The 19708-nt window shown below is 44.2% G+C and overlaps 3 protein-coding genes across 8 annotated transcripts in view; all 3 read left to right on the plus strand.

Moving 5' to 3' along the window:
* Positions 1-2651, plus strand: part of abr (ABR activator of RhoGEF and GTPase) — a 71647-nt gene extending 68996 nt beyond the window's left edge. For all 5 annotated transcript variants that reach the window (XM_058086230.2, XM_058086229.2, XM_058086231.2 and 2 more), the window contains 2 exons: positions 504-657; positions 1382-2651. In XM_058086230.2, coding sequence (XP_057942213.2) covers positions 504-657; positions 1382-1471 — 244 coding nt within the window. In that variant the 3' untranslated portion in view covers positions 1472-2651. The remainder of the gene's footprint in view (positions 1-503; positions 658-1381) is intronic.
* An 856-nt stretch (positions 2652-3507) lies between these two features.
* Positions 3508-11812, plus strand: akap10 (A kinase (PRKA) anchor protein 10). Of its 2 annotated transcripts, none has more exons than XM_058086916.2 (15): positions 3508-3762; positions 5159-5206; positions 5707-5892; positions 6895-7368; positions 7468-7566; positions 7678-7762; positions 8019-8142; positions 8638-8774; positions 9318-9462; positions 9535-9702; positions 9895-10004; positions 10528-10607; positions 10726-10778; positions 10851-10943; positions 11004-11812. In XM_058086916.2, exons 1-15 carry the CDS (start codon positions 3741-3743, stop codon positions 11007-11009), a joined length of 1830 nt encoding a protein of 609 aa, XP_057942899.2. In that variant the 5' UTR covers positions 3508-3740; the 3' UTR covers positions 11010-11812. The 2 variants fall into 2 exon arrangements, with proteins under 2 accessions (XP_057942899.2, XP_057942898.2); XM_058086915.2 differs by having other exon boundaries at positions 3509-3762; positions 10525-10607.
* Positions 11813-12617: 805 nt separating this feature from the next.
* Positions 12618-19708, plus strand: part of lhfpl7 (LHFPL tetraspan subfamily member 7) — a 64908-nt gene continuing 57817 nt past the window's right edge. The window contains exon 1 of the mRNA XM_058086421.2: positions 12618-13260. Coding sequence (XP_057942404.2) covers positions 12874-13260 — 387 coding nt within the window. The 5' untranslated portion in view covers positions 12618-12873. The remainder of the gene's footprint in view (positions 13261-19708) is intronic.

Raw genomic sequence — 19708 nt, forward strand, 5'->3', positions numbered from 1 at the left:
ATGGAACATAAACTGTTTTTTCATGTATAAGTCACTCTGGAGTATAAGTCACAGGAATAGCCAACCTAGGAAAAAAAGTGCCACTAGTCCGGAAAATACGGTACTTCATTCTTGTAAAATCAGGCCTGATTTTTCAATTTTTTATATTTTAGTGTTTCTTTTTAGTCTTCTTGTTATGCTTTTAGAATGTGCCACTGACCAAAAAAAAACCACCCGCATGTTGCACTTTGGAGACCCCTGGTGTAAAGTAAAGGAATAATGACCAAAAAACACCAGTCAATGAAGACGCCGTGCCATCATGCCATTTCACGGTCATTTGCTGCCATCTAGTGACTGTATGATGGTACTACATGGAGTTCTGTCAGGCAGTAATGCCATATACTGTACCATACAGGTTTCCCTTACTTAAAATACATATTGCAGTATTTATAAAGGACAATATTTGTGTTCATGTTCCCGTGTGCTCGTTTTGGTGAGCTTTGGTGTGGTTTGACTCCCGACAGGGTGGCGGAGAAGGAGCCCCTCAACAAGATGTCCCTCCATAACCTGGCCACAGTGTTTGGCCCCACTTTGCTCAGACCGTCTGAGTCGGAGAGCGCCAAGGGACAGCACATCACATCCGCCTCTGACATCTGGTCACATGATGTCATGGCTCAGGTACCGTTTTGGGGTCAACATCCGCCGGGTTTGCCGTACCTCTCAGTGGGAGTGGAGACGCGGCCCGCTACCGTGCGGTGATTACGTTTCCTCACCGACCACAGGACTTGGTAGCGCCCATCTGGTGTATTTAATAAAAGCCCCGTCAGTGAGATTTTCCTAGCGGCGTCCACGCAACTGGCCATCAAGTCGTCTCCTGGGGCAGGCGTTTCCTGTTCCCAACCGTCTTATTATGGGAGAAAGGAAAGTAACGCCAGAGTAAATAACCATAAATAGTACCGTGTGCACTCAGAGGACCTGGTGTGTTTTTAAGTGTTTATCTTGGATATCATTTTAAGTCTGAATGTGTTTTCGTAGAAGCGCATAAAACATCAAAGCAGCCTGCAGAGGTCAGATTTATGACGCTTTACTGTGAAAGTGTTTAGGGAAGCACACGGCCGTTCCAAGAGTAACAAAAAGACATGCTGACTTTATAGTATTACACAACTGAAAATGATGATTCATCTTGCAGTATTTGGAAATAACTATTTTTTATTATTTATCTGAACAGCTTAGTATTTTAGTCGACTAAAACCAAATTATTTAGATGACTAAAATGCTACAAACAAACCACCAATGAATGCAACAGTTATTAATTATCGATAATAAATGTTTTTATTTGTGGATTATGGTGTTTAAAAAGTGGTGGTAACAGACCTGTGTGTGTGTGTGTGTGTGTGTTCAGGTCCAGGTGCTGCTCTACTACCTGCAGCATCCTCCCATCTCCTTTGCCGAACTCAAACGCAACACGCTCTACTTCTCCACTGACGTTTAAGCCCCTCCCACCTCCCTCATGGGCGACCAGAGAGTGAGAGATGAGCACAGATCCTCCTACCTCGCCTCTTCTGCAAGCGGGCAGCTCCTCTGGACTGTACAGCCCAGCCCCGCCCCCCACCCACCACCGGAAAAACACGTTTGTGGTCTTAAAGGCACTGATCAATTTCAGCGAGCGAGGGAGGGAGAGGGGATTTTTAGAGGCCGCAGCCCGGCGCCGTGGCTCAGGAGCAAGCCTGGGGGTGCGGCGTCATCTGGAGACGCTGGTTTGATACCGAACCTCCAGCTCCATGCTGTGTCCCCGAGAGGCATTCCATCCATTCCATCAGCTGCATTTATGTTTAGGGACAATTAGTTCCTTTTTCTGGAGGCGTGAAAAGACTGAATGGCTGGCATAGTCGCTTTTTTTTCTTCTTCTCTTTTTTTTTTTTTTTTTTTTTTTTTACCAAGCGTTGTTCCCTCCCCACTGATTATTGGCAAGATTATCCTAATTTATTTAAAATTTATATATATATATATATATATGTGTGTGTGTGTGTGTGCTTGTACAGTTCTGTGCGACTAGAGAAATGTTCTAAGGAGTCTCGTTTTCTGAAGTTTATTCAGGTAGTGATGTTATTTTTTCCTATTATTTTCCTCACTTCACTGACCGTCGTCTTGGCTGGTTAACAGTACTGAAAGCATCACGGCAGAATCTGCCACTTTGTTAGCAATCACTTTGTAGAGGGAAAGGATGCTGTGTGACGCAATAGGGGATCAAACACGATGGCTTTCTTTTCTTATTGTTGCATTGCAAGCCTGCTCCGAGTGTCCCACTGCACCGATATAATCTATAGGAGGGTGTGTTTAGTTGCCATCGTTGCATGTTCAGCTTGTTATTCCAACCAGGCCAAGTGACACACAGGTAGGTTGTGAGTGTGTGTGTGTGTGTGTGTGTGTGTGTGCGTGTGTGTAACTCTGCTCTGTACAAAGCCAACCTCTTTGCTATCACATCTGCAACATGTTGAAAAATGCGACAAAAACTGCTCAGTGAGTACTATTTGGTATTTTTATTAATAAGAATAAAATAAAAATAAAAATTGTTGTTCTACTTTCTTTGACAAGGATTTCAGTATACTGTAATTTTGAGGCTAAATGTTAATGTTCTCATTTTTTTTAGTGAAATAAAAGACAAGAACTCACTCTGTTTGTGGTTGTGATGAAAAATAATTTATTGTCCTAACACATTTCTACCAAAAATGCAGATGTTTCTCCAAAAGACACCTTACATAACATTTAAAGATTATTATATAAAATTTGACACATTTAATTTGCAACACAAATTTCCTACACTGTCCTACCTCTCAAATAAACAGTTTTGGTCTCCTGCAGCCTCTGAAAATCGTGTTACGGTATATTAGAATGAGTCGTCAAGCACTAGGACCATGGGGAAAACGACTGCTCAAGATGAGATACTGCTCACGAGCTCATCGATTGGCTCCGCTGTGCCACGCTAATTTATGATTGGCCGTCGCCGCTGTCACTCCAGCGACTGCTCATGTTTGCCACTGTGAAGGCTGATTATACAGCGCCGCCTCCTGGCGGCTTCTTGATTCATTCATTCATGAAACGCACATAAAATCTTGATTCATTTTTATCTCTTCGATACGGTGTCGAGAGTCTGACATGCAGTTCACCACCTTAACGCTAGAGGTCAATGTTTTCCCGAGAATGAGCAACCACAACTCCCCTTACTTCAAATATTTATCCAAAAACACCACTGGCTCAACCCCCCAGCCTCATAAATATTTATTTTTTTACAACATTCGAACATCGGTTGAAATTGCGTGTCAGAATTATTTAATATTTTTATTTAAAATTAACTGTGTTGTATCTTCAATTAATCTTGCATTCCCGTGGACACTAAAACGATTCGTGTCACTTCTTTCAATAAATGTAATAATTTCATTTATTTATTCGCTTTTGTGGGTGTCACTTTATTAATAAAAAAACTACATTGCCAAGCTTGTGCCAAACGCTGCCCTCTTGTGACCACATTTCCCACAATGCAGCTCTCCTTGCATCCCGGAAGTCGGACGTTTATTGACAATATGGCGGCTGAACTGGCTGTAGACTTGGACAAAATTGGAATTTGACAGCGCTCGCCGGGTGTACGCTGATACACCATTTCCACCTCAGGAGTGTACACACTAGATATATTTGAATGAATGGACCTGGCAAACTGCGGGATGGTGTCAGCGAGCTGAAGAAACGTTCAGACTAAACCCGTCATGTCGTTTTTCAAGCGGAAAGGTGAGGAAGCTCCCTCTCTCAGCCGCGACGCCAAATGTAGCTAGCTTATAGGAAACACCCATTAAGATGGTTCTTTGGTCAGGACATCTTTATGTCTTATTTTGTCAGAAATGCTTGATTCATGGTGGCCTTTCAATGGTTAGCTCAGTGGAGCCTGGCATCATTCTCCCCTGATCGAATGCAGCAAGGACGATCAGAAAATACAACCGAGCAAACTGCAACATTGCTTATTCATTAAAAATGTTCTGTAACAGCTATCTTAGTTTATATGCCGTCATATTTAATATCAAATACTTTATTTACAGTCGTATTGACGGGACCGGTAAAGGTAGAAAGCGAGTTTAAAGTTAAGGAGTTCCCCACAGCAAGTATCAAACAAGGCTACATTAAAACTCCACGTTTGGAACTAAAATTACTTTTAGTAGTCCTGAAAAGTGAATTAATTGGACAAGAAATCTAGTATCACCGTATACGTACTTGGAAATAGTTATGGTTTCCTTTATTTCCAGCATACATGTCACCATGTGTGAAAAGCAGTCGAAAGAAGCAGAATTTATTTCATCCTTCTGCTTCCATTTCCGTGTCATCATAGATAAGACTGAAATTCATTGAAACTGGAATCCCTGTAGGTTTATTCAGCAAGTCACTATGGACACTGGTGGTCTTTAACTGCTAATATTCAAGCGGAAAATGATTTATTTTCCCAAAGAGCAACCGCAGTAAAAGCAGCTGACTCTGCATGAGGAAGTGTGAAGAAAGACCTCCGTGTCATGCAGCATAGTGACCACTGAGGCTTTTTAGGAAGTGTGTTTTTAGGGCGCGATAATGGAATGTTTTTGCAAAGTGTTTGAACTCATTGTGTGCTTCAACAGTGCAGAGAAGAATGGCATTGTTTAGCTGTCTGCTTATGTACATTAATTGTTATTTGCTTTCTATGACATTAGTCTGTGAGAAAGTGAACCAAATTTGGACTTCATGGCGCCACAGTGGGGTACCAGTAAGCCATGGAACTTATTTTGATGTAGAGTAGAACCAGATACCGTGCACATGTCTCTATAATTTCCTCCCTTGCATCATACCCACTGTGATAAGTTGTTTTGTCAGATATGAACGCAGACTCCAACATGTCTGCCACTTTGCTTTCCTCCTAACACCTCTCAATGTTGACGCGTGAGAGGCACTGAGAGGCCTTTTCATGTCCCAAGTACAGCCTCTCTTTATTTGCATTGCTTCCTGTTTTTGCGCATTTCTTGATGGCGTGAGGTAACAGGACATTATTTGTAGTCTTCCTGAATGGCGACTTTTTACCCTCCGTCCCCAACTCCCTGTCTCGGCTATTGTTGTGAATGAAAGTGCTTCTCCCGTTACAGCAATGTTCTCGTCTGTCTCCCTGCAGCCAAAAGCAAAGAAGCCGAGAGAGTGACCGATGCAAAAGTCAACAGAGGTGAGTTCATCCTTGAGCTCATCCGTGAGCTCCACGAGCCCAGAGAGTGAAAGTTTGTATTCGTGCATTTGCAAACACATGGTTTATTGGTAGGGGAGTCCTGAGTGGGAGGGTAAGGACATTGAGTGGGGACTTAAGGTGCTTAAGGTCTATCTGACAGAGAGCTACACATATCCACTGGAGAAGAACGACTCGCAAACACTCCCTTTAAATAGAAGAAATTTGAGAAGTTTGACTTGGGGAAAAAAAAAAAAATCAGCAATTTGGGTCGTCGCTTGTCACCGAGGAGAGCCACTGTTTCAAAATGTCTGACTGCACACCAGTTGACCTTTTGCAATCAAAGAACAGTCTGTCCTCTCAAACACGCACACTTTCCTTCCTAAGCCTATTAATTCTCCAGGAACTCGTTCATATTTCCATCACCTTCACATCAAGCCACACGCATTTTTTGACTATTTCTATGTCTTCCCCATGTCGTGTTGTCTGTTCACCGTCGGCAGGCCAAGTCAGCCCCCACTCGCCGTCGCTGGCACTGAAGAACAACCATGCCGTCCAGGAGGCCGCGGGGCCCAGCCATGTGGCCATCAACGTCATCTCTGCCAACATGGACTCCTTCGCTCGCGGCCGCACGGCCATCCTCAAGAAGCAGCCCAGCCACATGGAAGCTGCGCACTTTGGCGATCTCGGTATGGAGCCGGAATTATTTTACTGTCCGCACCTTTAAATATGAAATATGTCACATGATCTTGCAAGATTAAAATGTAAAGGCAAAGTTTCTTGTTGAGAAAAAAAAAACTGGTCACTACGCCCGGGATGATAATTATTGAATTAATTAATCTCACAATAAAAAAAAAAAGAATGAATTGCCGGCGCTAATATATTGCTACTATGGGCACGCCTGTCTGTTTTCCTCGTCTTCCGCCTCCAAACAGGCAGGAAGAGGGTTTGCTGTGTGCGTTGGTTTCAGCACCTTGGCGTGGTTGACACGTAGAACAACAGCATGAAGAGAGTGAACCCTCTCTCTGTCTGGGTGGGTGGAGGCGGGGGCTGCTAGCATGCACACAGAGTGTTATGTTGTATCGAGTGTATTATCGTCTTGCAGTTATTTTACAATCCTCGCTGGCAAGCAGGTGAACTGGAGCGGTTTCTCCAAGGACGAACATTATCGTCCATAAACATAATCGATCCGTTATTTTTTTTATTTTTAGTCCAGTGATTGAGTCCCCTGTCAGTCATTTATCTAGATAGCATATTTAGCTGAGGTATGGCAGGTATGGCATGCTGGATGACGGGTTGTCCGGAGAGAAGCAACACATGCTGTAGGTGGAAGAACCTGCACCACCTGTTGACCGAGCACCTTCCCTCAAACCAAAGGAGGGTCAGTCTTTAAAATCACCTGCATTAGTGACCAACTGGAAAGAAAACCTGCAGTGTCTCGTCCCTCCATTGGTATGCTCCATTTTGATGGCGTCCCAGCAGCCTGGCACTGATCTGGGTAGCACAACCGAGTTTTTAAAGCGCATGCAGAGGTAGATAAAGCTGCTGAATGCCGATGGAATGCATGTTCATCATTGCTTTTACTATGTCAAGCGTCTTTGAGTTTTTGCACCCTATAAAAAATGTATTATTATTATTATTATTATTATATATTTTAGTTTTTATTATTGACTGTGTTCGTTGTGTTCTAGGTCATTCCAGTGTGAATTATCAGCCAACCCAGGAGACCCGCTCTCGACTCTCCAAGACCGTGGACCAAGTGCTCCGGGACAACGTGGCCATCCCCCACTTCCTGCGCTTCATGGAGCGGCAGGGCGCCGAGCACCTGGTTCGCTTCTGGCTGGAGGCGGAGAGTTTCCGGTCCAGCAGCTGGGCGCGGGTCCGAGCACACAGCCTCAACTCCGTCAAACACAGCTCCCTGGCTGAGCCCGTGCCCGCCTCCGGCGGCGGTTCCGAGGTCACGGAGCTCCCCCGACACAATGACCTCGCCCCGGAACGGAACAGCCCCCCCGAGCAGCAGAACCCCTCCACCACGGAAGCAGGCCTGAGACCCGGCACCCCTTGTGCACAAACTCCAAGCGGGCAGGCTTCCTCCAGGGCTGGGACCCCCTCCAAAGTGCAGTCAAACAACACCCTGCGAGACCTCTCGGACAAACTCATGAAAAGTTAGTCAGATATGGCCTCCACAAGCTGGTCATCAGCTTGCTAACGCTCTCGTGGTAACTAGCAGTAGACGTGTACTGAAAGGTGATGTTTCATTTCAGGTATAGAGAAGGATGCGGTGACCATCTTCACCAAGTACGTCTCTCCGGATGCGGTCCGGCCCATCCCCATCACCGAGCAGACCCGAAACGATATCGTGGGTAAGGTAGACCTCCTCGGTTTTCTATTGTGACACGCAAGGGATGTAAGAACCATGTAAGAACGTAAGAACCATGACCACGTCTTCACTTGGTGTGGTTTCTGTTTCTCAGCTAAAATTTGCGGGGAGGATGGCATGGTGGACCCAAACTGCTTCGTCATCGCACAGTCGGTTGTCTTCACCATCTTAGAGGAACAGTGAGTTGCATTCTATCTTCTTCTAGTCCCTCGTTAATCGACTTTCATTGGTTCCAGGCCCGACCGTGAGAAGGGAATTCCATTTATTCATGGAATATTTTTGTAGTTTGAGCATCGAAAACCCTGTTAACGATCTTCTCAATACAGTTTTTAAGCAGCATCCCAGCCTGAGTAGATTGTGATGTGTGCATTTAAAGTGGAACCGATGTCCTTTTTACGTGTTTCCTTTGTCCCTCTTCTCGTTTCATTCCCAAAGGTTCCTGAGTGAATTCCTACGGAGTCACCATTTCTGTAAATACCAAATTGAAGTATTGACGAGCGGCTCGGTGTTCCTGGCGGACATCTTGTTCTGTGAGTCGGCTCTCTTCTACTTCTCTGAGGTGAGTCCGGCCTGGTCGTTCCCAAACACACGCAGGCTGCAAATCCCGATCACGTTTCTAGACATGTCCTAGTAAGTACTTTACCACGTACTTGAGTCATATTCGTATATAGCACCTAAATAGAAGGCATGTTTTCAAATACACCGCCGTCAGCCGACTGCAGTAAAACTGTGCTAACTTTGAATTTCTTGTTTTGCTATCATTCATGTTTGAAACCGGTCTTGCAATGCATTGCATCACTTCCTGGGTTGCATGCGCTTTGTTGTCTTAACAAAAAAAGCCCACAAGATCTGTCACTCATGCTGGGCATATTTCTCAGCAAGTTATTTAGTGTGGACCTCGCAGCAATCCGTCACGTCAAATGTTCCTGCTTGTATGTAGGGCATCGGGTGTACGACAAGGAATCCATAGCCGTGCCGCCATATTCGTTTAGAAGGCCACATGTCTTGTACGATGAAGCAAATGTTTACCGATATGATTGTGTGCTGTGTGCAGTACATGGAAAAGGAGGAGGCGATGAACGTGCTGCAGTTCTGGCTGGCGGCGGACAACTTCCAGAACCAGCTGGCGGCCAAGAGGGGCCAGTACGATGGCCAGGAGGCCCAAAACGATGCCATGATTCTTTACGACAAGTACGTGATTTTCTTGGACCGGAGATGCCGTCACTTTTATGCTAATGCTAATATTGCAACCATCTCTCAGTGTGATGCACTGCAGTTTTACACCATGGAAAACTTTATTACAATTTCAAATGAAGGTTTTATTTGATTTATTTTTATTATATTTATATATAAATTATACTAATTTTTATTATATTATTATTTATTTATTTTTATTTTTATTATAAAAATTATTATTTATGATATTCTTTACATATATCTTGTGTCATGTGCATGTATTTATTTTAAATTGTATTACATATGGTTTTATTTTTTATATTTTATTCTTTTTTTATTATATTTTATTTCATTTTTTTATTGAACTTGTGGTGGGGTGTTACTTTTTAAATCATTCATACAATTTATTAACGACCAAGACAAATAATGAATTAAAAAATAGAAATTTAAATGAAAAAAGAAACCTAAAAATAAAAAAAGAATAAAAATCTGATCTGAAATTTCTGAATTTAAGGGATTAAATTATGTAAAAAATGAAATAATTCCTTCCTCCACCAGGTATTTCTCACTCCAAGCAACAAACCCTTTGGGCTTTGGCGACTCGGTCCGCATGGAGATAGAGTCCAACATCTGCCGGGAGGGGGGGCCACTCCCCGAATGTTTTACCACTCCACTTCGACAGGCCTGGACCACCATGGAGAAGGTACAGAGCCAATTCCCGGCAAACATCGTGAAGCGTTTCCTCAAACGGCGGCCATGTTTGCCGTGTGTCCAGGTCTACATGCCGGGCTTCCTGTCGAGTAACCTTTACTACAAATACCTGAGCGACCTCCTCAATTCCGTGCGCGCCGACGAGTTTGTGAATGTCAGCACGCCAGGGCAGGGCGGGCCGGCGGACAACGAGCGTTCAAGTTCAAACGCCAACGAGTGCTCCCAGTCTCAGGTGACCCCGACATTCCCTTTCTTCCTTCCTTCCTTCCATCCTTCTTCCCTTCAGGCACGATGCTCTGCTGACATTTCCAGTTGTTTGTTCTTGTTAGCGTCTTTACTAATGCCCAAGAGTCATGATGTGGCAAAGGGGGGGTGGGGTATTCCGGTGTTACACCGTATTCATCAACCGCCGTCTCCTCTGCAGTCTGGCGCCAAAAAGGCGGCCATAAAGATCCTGAAAAACTTTGACGAGGCCATCACGGTAGACGTCGCCAGCCTGGATCCTGAATCCTTGTACCAGAGGCCATATGCTGGGTGAGTGATGCATGAATTGTTATTGTTCAGTTTTTAACATTATTAGAGCCCTCCAGACATGAAATAGCACCCCTATAGCCAAATATAGTAGACATAATGAGATAAAATAAGCCATTGAAGATGTGTTCCGGACGTGTGGATGAAGGACGTGACATCTGAGTGGATTACGGCTGCAGCACTAGCCTGTGTTGTTATTATGATTATGTTGTTATTATTGTACGTGTTGCGAGACCATTGAAAACAACAACAAGAGCCTGTTGTTCCCGCCAATCAAGTCCGCTGCTTGTGTGTCTGACCGACCATGACTGACACCTAGCGACCAGTATAGAATACCACATCCTGGAATTGGTCTTTGAAGGACCTTCTACTTCTATTCCATTGTCTTCCCTCATCTGGCTCATGTGGGGGCAGCAGCCTCCGGCCCCCTCCTCCAGTTCCACCGGGAACCACAAAGTTTTAACAACTTATTGGACTCACACGCATGAATTCCACTGATTGGACTTATTTTTGTTGTTCTCAGAAGAATGACATTCGGGAGGGTGAATGAACTGGGTCAGTTCATCCGAGAGGCGGAACCAGAGCCAGATATGAAGAAATCCAAAGGTACCACACATCGTTTTTCCTCCCATCAAAGCATCTTTGCGTGTATACTTGTTTCATGTAGTTTGTAACGCCGTGGGGTTTGTGTTTACCGCTATATTCCACCTCTCCTGCCACGCAGGCTCCATGTTCTCCCAAGCCATGAAGAAATGGGTCCAGGGCAACTCCAACGAGGTGAGGCAACGTTCAAAACGCCACCTACGGTGAATATTAGCGAGTGTTGTTGAACGATTTACCGCGTTCAAGGCTCAAGAGGAAATGGCCTGGCAGATCGCTAAGATGATCGTCAACGATGTTGTTCAGCAGCCAAACCAAGACAGTCCCGGCAAGTCCACCAAGGTAACGAAACCTTGCCATGTTCCTTGACATGTGAAAAAACGATATGTGCGTATTTTGTAGTTATGACCCCGCCCAGGACATGACAGCACACGCGGTTCAGCCCACAACCAAGCACCTACTCGCTCCAACTCCACAACACTACCGAGGTGTACGTGAGCTCGACTGAAGTGCTGGCATCACGTGACCGCAAGTCGGCGGCCTCTTCTAGAGACCTTGCACGCAGAAGGAGCATGCCAGTCTAGACTAGACTCCCATCTAGGACCTCCAGAGGATGTCACAGACTGAATTATCCCTCGCTTCATCACGAGACATCTCTTCACACTTTTTTTTTTTAAAAAACATTCCTTGTTTTTAGAAGAACTTCTCTCTTAAAAGATAGCCAAATCAACAGCGTGGGGGCGGGGCCGCTTCCTGGGTTTCCTTTGGCAACTGTTGACCAATGGGAGGCTACCTTTATCTGACAATGACAAAAGGGGGGCGCCGACGCCTCCTGTATTAAACTTTGCACCTTCACTGAGCGAAGAATAAAAACTCCCAAATGACTTCAAACGCTCCACTCGTGATGGAAAAATCCAAGCTATAAATATACCCATACAGTACATATGTATAATGTAGACTCCCGCTTTATCCCCTATTAAATGTTACTACTTTTTTTAATGGTCTCTCTGTATGCATCTCAGAAAGAACTGGAACTGGAAGTGTTCTCAACTAAGTCACCTTTTTTCCTCTTCTTTTGAGCTTTACTGAGGTGTGGAGAAGAGACAGAAAAGAATCTTGGTACTATGTACCTCTAATGTTTTGCGATATGTATGTGTACCTAATCTAAGTATATTTAAATTGTGTATGATTTAAATACATCCAATATAAAAGGCTTTGCCTCCTGTCTTGTTTTTTTTTTATTATTATTATCAATGACAAAATATATTTGCAGCCGTGTCCAGGTGGGGGCAGTGTTTCTCCCAATCCAAGTTATCATGCATCCCGAGGACGATTCCTGACTACTTTTATCCTCCCAAATATGAACAAACAACAATAAAATACCAAGTTAATAAAATAGAATACATTATACGTAGTCAATTAGTCAATATTTATTTTTAATTAATTGAAAACACGTATGTATATTACCTATGGAAAGTAACTATGTAATTAGAGCTGTGTCCAGGTGAGGGCAGTGTTTCCCATAATTGAAGTTATAATGCAACTCATTGATGATTCCCGACTGTATCCTATCATGGACATAAACAAACTCTAAGCTACACTTTAGCAGTGTATGGTGTACCTTCAAAATATTTATTGAATTCGGCCATGTCATTTAATAATAACAGTAATATATTAACTTAGCAAAAAGGTTGCATTACATTTTTTCATGTATTAATCCTAGAGCTCGAACGTGCTGCTTTAAATAAAGTCAATTGTCCTTAATAACTCATTAATAGACAAGGGATTTGCTAAATTGATTAACTAGTTGTAAACACGTGTGAATACGTAGTAAATATCGATAAATACTGATAAATCGATTCCCTTCACAACACAAGGGTTGTCGCCTGACTGGGATTTTATTTTGGAAATTCCGGAAGTTTGCTCAATGGTGTAATTGGCGTGCTGCACGTGCGCAGAGGCTGCGTGATTGGCTCCAATGAGAGCGCCCATCCACCTGCGCGCACACATGTGGGTGTGACAAGCGTTTCGTGGACGCCTGTGCCACATTTGGGTCCTTTCGCTACCCGAGTTAGGACACTACCTGACTTGGGCGGAAGTACCAGCCCACCCGCCTAGCCGCCGCTGGTGCATGTTTTTTTGGGTTTGTTTCATCACTCCAAGAAGCAGTGGGAGCACGCACGCTGTGCGGGGACTTCCACGGCGGACTCGCACCGTGGAGATGGAGTGCTGCTAAGGGGCGCAAGTAGACTTTGGTATCCATGAGATCCAAATGCATTGGCTTCTAGGACGGGAGAAGAAAGAAAAAGGGGAAGAAGAAGAAGAAGAAGAAGCGGGGCGTGGGAGCGGTCTGTGTACGGGCTTTCCGCCCCACGCTGCCAACATGTTCAGCTGCGTGGGCTGCTTCTGGGTGCTCCTTTCCTCCGCCCTGGTCGCCGTGTGCAGTTTCAGCTTCATCTCCCCTGCCTGGATTGTGAAGGAGCAGCTGAGGAACAACCAGCACCACCAGCACCAGCATCACCACCACCAGCAGCCCAGCAAGGACTCGGTGAGCTTCGGCTTGCTGTGGCACTGCTCCGAGTCTCTGGATCACATGTACCGGTGCTACACCTTTGGAGGGCTGGGCAGATTTGCGGAGATCCCGTCCAGTTCGTGGCAGGTACCGCATCTTGCACACCCGTCCCTCGCTCTTGGGCGATACTCAATATTTGCATATCGAACCGATATCAAGTTGATACTTTTTAACTTTATGTCGAGATCATTGAATGATTTAGGGATTTTATATTATATGTTTATATTATATATTTTAATGTCAAATTTCATTTTATTTCATACAATTGAGCAAAATTACACAGGACCGCAATCTATCTGTGGTGGTTGGTTGTGGGTCCGGGGGGAGGAGCTACATGACTCCTGGTCTCCCGTTTTTTTTTTTAAATGTCACAAGCAAGACGGAGCTGCCTGTGAGTGCTTTTATTTTTTTTTGGGGGGGGGGGGGCAATTTTCGTTTCCAAAAGTGTCCAAGAAAAGCATAAAAAGTTGCTCCACTTGTCAGCAGTTCCTTTATCGAAACATTGGGCTGCAAATAACGGTTATTTCCTCGATTAATTAATTAATTAATTAATTAATTCAGCTCACCGTTTGGATTAATCCAGTAATTAATTGGGCCCTAGACCCCGACGAAGGAAATTAAACAATACTCACATGTGAGAGGCCGAGGCTATTTTCATGTTTACATTTAGAAAACATGATTATTACCAAAACAGTTGGCCATTAATTGGATTATCGATTAATCATTGAGGCATGGATTAATTATTGCAGCTCTATTAAATATCACAAAATATCACCAGCAGGGGGGTGGGGGGGGGGCAACCCAAATAAAACCCAAACACATTATACCCTGACTTGCACCAAAGTTGAGTGTGACGGCCTTGACTTAGCTTTCCCAGATTTAGCCGCTGGTTGGGAAAAAGTCTTTCCAAAAACGGAAGCGCTAAGCAAGTCACCTCCAGAGTGATGATTTATGTATGAGAGGGAATTAGCATATGAAAGGGAGATATGAATAAGTTTGGCAGCAAACAACGCTACACGCTTTTCTCGACAACGTCAATAAGGACTTCAGAAATACATTTACACTTTAGGAACTGGTTTTTTAACATCACATTATGATTTTGGAATAAATATTCCTAAGTAAAATGCTTATAATTTCATGTCAGGGTTGTCCAAACTTTTTTCAATGAGGGCTACATATGAAAGTAGTATTCTATACTGGTCACTAGGTGTACCAGTACTGCTAAGTACTTAAATCTATGTCTTATTATGTTGACTATATTCAGTAATTGGAGTCTAAAGTTGACCATAGGGGTATTATTTCATCCTGGAGGGCTCTAATATTAAAAAAGCCTGCTTAGAAAGAAGTAAACAGCTTTAGAATATTCCAACTATAAAAATATTCCATTTATAAAGAAGGAATTCTACTTTCCATTGGAAAATCATGCTTCCACCTGTAGCACTGCGTCCAGCGGTGCAACTTCCTGAAGTGAACACAGTACTGGGAAAACTCATGACTACCCGATTTACTATAAGAGGGATATGTACTACATACAGTACTGCGAAACTCATGGCTACCCCGTTTACCATTACAGAGCGATATGTACTACATACAGTACTGTGTGTAGTACGCTTTGAGGCACGCTGGTTTTAATTGCGGCGCTAGATAATGAATGAGGGATGGCGTTTGACCGTGCCGGTAGCGAACACCTCCTGGTGCAGGAACACCTCCTGGTGCAGGAACACCTCCTGGTGCAGGAACACCTCCTGGTGCAGGAACACCTCCTGGTGCAGGAACACGGCCAGATGCTGGGAAAGTCATTTCACCTCTCAGTGAAGCAGAACAAGTTGTACGAGCGGAGAGAAGCCGTTTCTCCGTTTCATGAATTTCATTTGGGATTGCTTTGTTTTTAGCCGTCTGCGTTTGTTTCAGCCCTCCTTTGCGGCTGTGACATCATGGCCGCCGTCGGAAAAGAAATGAAAAGGTGTGGTTGTGTTGGTCCGCTGTAACTGTTGATTCGGTTCACGTGGAAATCATGTTATTTCCTCTATAAAAATACAAATATATGCTACTGAGACATGCAGTAGTTTCCATTGGCCGCTAGGTGTCAGTAATTTTCCAGTGAGACGAAAACCAAAGTTGACTTTTATTGCAGGTTTAAATTGACTCACATTAATAATAACAACCATAATCAAAACGATAACACGGGTTATTGTGTTGGAGCCGTAAATCACAACAACAGGAAACTCAACTCTGAACCCCTGACATCACTTCCTGTCCATCACATTTACTTTCTTCTATTTAATATGTTGGGTAATAGGAATGTTATTATTATTATTTATTATTTTCATGATTTTATTTCTTGTATTCCATTTTTTAAAAATATCACAGTCAGGTCTGGAATCAATTAAGTGTGATAAACGAGGGATTACATTATTGATGGATGGAATGAGTGCTGTCGGTATCACTTATTCCGATGAATAATTCATGAATGAAATTTAGGGTAATGTGTTCATCAGCACTGATGGATCGGATGGGAGTGGACTGAAAGTTGTGGGGGTGGAAGGGGGGGGGGGGGGGGGGGGTCAGCCACAAAGAATTGACTGATGGCGTTCAGACGTGGAATGTTTATCATTCATCTTGTGGCCCATCCGTCACCAACATGAAGCCACGGTGAGATGCAGAAGCTCTGATCAGCAGTTACCTGGCGGGCTCCGCACGTCGTCGTCGTCGTCTCCTGGGGGTTGGGGGGTGAGGGCGGGGGGGGGGGTTAAGGATGGTGCGACGGCGCTTCCCTGGTGAAAAGATGCTGAGTCAGCAGACTCGGGCGGGCCGCCTTCCATTTGTTAAGCAGCCTGTCACTTCCGCTGCCTTCTCCGTGGATCCTACGGCTAGTTTATGTATCGATTCAACCGGGAGCCGTGCTCCATTTTCCAAGATAAATGATTCCTCACTCTCGCAGCCCTTTATGGCTCTCTCTCTCTCTCTCTCTCTGTGTGTGTGTGTGTACACGCCCAGGTAAAACATCCCCTGTTGACTGGGTAAACAATTTACAACTTTCATTTAGAAAATCTGAAATCACTTTCCATCACCGTGCTGACACTGCAGGAGGAGATGCTCCTCCCGATGCTCCTCCCGATGCTCCTCCCGATGACTATAGTGCAGGGAGTCTGGTTAATATGCTCCGCTTTCGTTTCCTCGCCGAAGATCAAACTGTAAAGCTCCTGGGATGCTGCCAAGCATAACTCCCAGCTTGAATCCTTCGCTGAGCGGAGTGGCTTCAGACAAAGTACACAAATCCCGTGTCTTTTGTTGTTATTTGTCAAGAAAGGTAGAGGTTGGGTCGGACAATTTTTGGTCATGGTAATGGTTTAATTTCATTTGAACATGCATCAGATTACAATTGAGTGCATCCCATAATCAGTTCCCAGTTCCACATGTCCAAAAGGAGTAGGAAGAAGCAAAGCTTATTAAATCCTACCCCTCCATCTGGTACTTTTACAGTCACTAACTGTTACATTTGTTCACTTCCTGCTTTCCTAATGTATTGTATGGAGTTTGCATGTTCTCGTGGGTTTTCTCCGGGTACTCCCACATTCCAAAAACATGCTAGGTTAATTAGCCAACTCCAAATTGTCCATAGGTATGAATGTGAGTGTGAATGGTTGTTTGTCTATATGTGCCCTGTGATTGGCTGGCGACCAGCCTCACGCCCGAAGACAGCTGGGATAGGCTCCAGCAACCCCCCCGCGACCCTCGTGAGGAAAAAGTGGTAGAAAATGAATGAATGAGTGTGCGCTAAGCACCCGCCCACCCAAGTTCTCTGATTGGCTGAAGACGCCATCTTACTAAACCATAGCCAATCGTAACATAACAGAACGTTTATTTCAACGCCGTTATTCCCGTCACTGGTAGGTGAACAACGGCAACAGAAAAGAGAAGGCGGGGGGGTGAATCTTCTAATTACAACAGTTGCTTTTCTTGCAAATGTTGATCAGAAATCTGAGGGGAAGGTCAATGTCAAGCTAGCAGCAAGCTGCCCACCCTGGCAAAAGTTAGGACGCCCCTGATGTAGCTCCACCCTCACGTTTAAAAAAAACGGACGACCTTGAACTTTTCCCAGCATTGGTCATTGGTCAAACTCCAGTGCGGCCATATGTATTTTACACTTCACACCCCTTACACAAATGAATTTGAGTATTTTTCATAAGGTTATGTTCCTTTCATCCGATTCCAACACAAGTTGGAATCGGCCGCCATCTTATGGATTCCAAGCGCTGATTATTATGATCATGTTGGCGACCTGCTGCAGGACGACACGGCGTCGTCACGTAAGATGAAAGAGCGGATGTTTAGGCCGCCTTGCATCATCGTACCCTCGGGCTTTGTTGGCCAGACTCCTCAACATGCGGCTCCTCCCTCCAGGAAGGGAAGTGGTACTTCATCAAAGTGATGCAACCACCAGCCAGAAGCCGGTAACGCAGGTGGCGTGCTAGCGTCTCCTCGTCTCCTCCTCAGCTGAATTTGGGGAGAAGATGTGCATCGCAGAGAGGCGTTGGCGTTGTGTTTGTCATGTGACCTGACATGCGCGTGCCGCAGGGTCGGGGAGTTTGCCGCGTTCTCCGCTGATGAGATGGAGCAGAGTAGGAGGAAGCACGAGTAGCGTTTCCACTTCATGTGCATGAATTATGAAACGTGCACTCCGGCGCAGCGCTGGTGCGCATCGTGCATGCATTAGCGGCCAACTTAGCCGTATGAGGTGGAGGAGGCGGGGCCACTTGAGAGGAGATATGATTGGTTCCAAAACAGACGAGAGACGAGACAAGTTCTTTGAAAATAACGAGAGGTACGCTTCCATAAAATTGAGACAATGATGGGCAGACTCACATGCCAGGACACCCAAAGTTTGTGACCCAGGGGATAAGCACGTGGGGGTCTTAGCACGTCGGTGTGACCTGAATGTGTATCTTAGCAGAAGTACCTCCAGGATGTATACTGACAGCCAACAGAAACTTTGTAGGAGGGTTGGGGTTCGAACTTGCGGGTTTATAGTTGAGATAATGAATTGTCATGGTTTATTGCACATGGTTGGTCTCTGTGCAGAAGTGGACCAAGTACTCGGTACTCGGTGGGTGTCTGCATCATTTCAAGATAGGTTTAGGAGGCCAATATAGAAGCCCAAAAAAGGCCAGCATTGTTAGTCCAGTGAGCGGCATCATGCTACACTGCCTTCATGTTTCTATTATCGATGTTCTCTAATAAATAGATAATATTCAATAATCAACAATATGGACCAGACGTGTCCAAGGAGTAGAACCAAGGGCTGGAGGAATGACTGAAGAGCAGTGATTCCCAAAGTGTGGATCGTGGGCCGTGGGCGGTACTGCAGGTGGGCCATAAGAGGTCATTCATTTTTGCAAATATTATTTTTAAGATGATTTTTATTGTAAAATATTTATTGGACAATATAATAATGATAACGTATTATTATTGTTTATTATTGTTAATAACAATTTATTAATATTATCATAATTGTTAATTATTATTATTAATAATAAAAGCTTAATAAAAACTATAATAAAAAAAAACTATAATATTATTGTTTATTATTATAATAATATTTATATAATATAATAATATTATAAAAATTATTATAATATTATTATTATAATAAATAACAATGACGAGTTATTAATATTATCATTGATTATTAATTATTATTATTAATAATAATACAAATTAATAACAATAAGAATGTATTAATATTATTGTTTATTATATCATTAATAATAATAACATATTAATATTATCATTAATTACTCATTATAATAATAATTATTATTAATAATGATAATAATAATAACTTACTGTACTGTATAGAACGTCTTAGCGTAGCATTGCTTGACAAAATGTCAAAGTGTCCCTGGCATCCCTTCCGGTTTTCAGCATGTGGCCCCGAGTGGACAAGGTCTGGACCCGGGGCCCTCTTGTGTGGGTTCCCTGGAGGTACCCCAGGTCCAGGAGGACCATGCTAGGCTAGGTTGTGTTGAGCGGTCCGTGTGTAAGAATGCGATTGACCCCAGGTTGTCAGTATGCGTGCGTCTATAAAATGGCCGCTTGCGAACGGGACTAAGTGCACGGAAGCATCAATCAGCGGCTGCGAGACGCGAGACGCATGTGGGCTGTCGTGTTGTTATGACAACACCAGGCGGGACAAAGGAAAGGCCAAGTGCGCCTCCACGCCTCTCCCTCACATCTCCACTGCGTTTCCGTGACTCTTTCATCTCATCTCGTACTTCCCGCCCGTCTGATGCGAGGCGATGGCGATGATGCCGGGCCGCACGTTCCCTCCTTTTCTTTGTCTTGTCGCCGCCATCGGATTTTGGATGATTTTTATAATCACCACTTGCTTTGAAAGCCGGGAAGAAGGAGAAGGAGAAGGAGGACATGAAAGTATCAGTTGTGCAATAATTCAATTGCAGAGACGGGCCACAGAAACCTTGCCTGAGGTTCCTCTGCCTTTGACGACCCGGCAGCCGCCTAGCATCCTAGCATC

The sequence above is a fragment of the Doryrhamphus excisus genome, linkage group LG21, assembly GCF_037039965.1.
Source record: "Doryrhamphus excisus strain RoL-2023G ecotype Guam linkage group LG21, RoL_Dexc_Guam_v1.1, whole genome shotgun sequence".
NCBI classification, from domain to species: Eukaryota; Metazoa; Chordata; class Actinopteri; order Syngnathiformes; family Syngnathidae; genus Doryrhamphus; species Doryrhamphus excisus.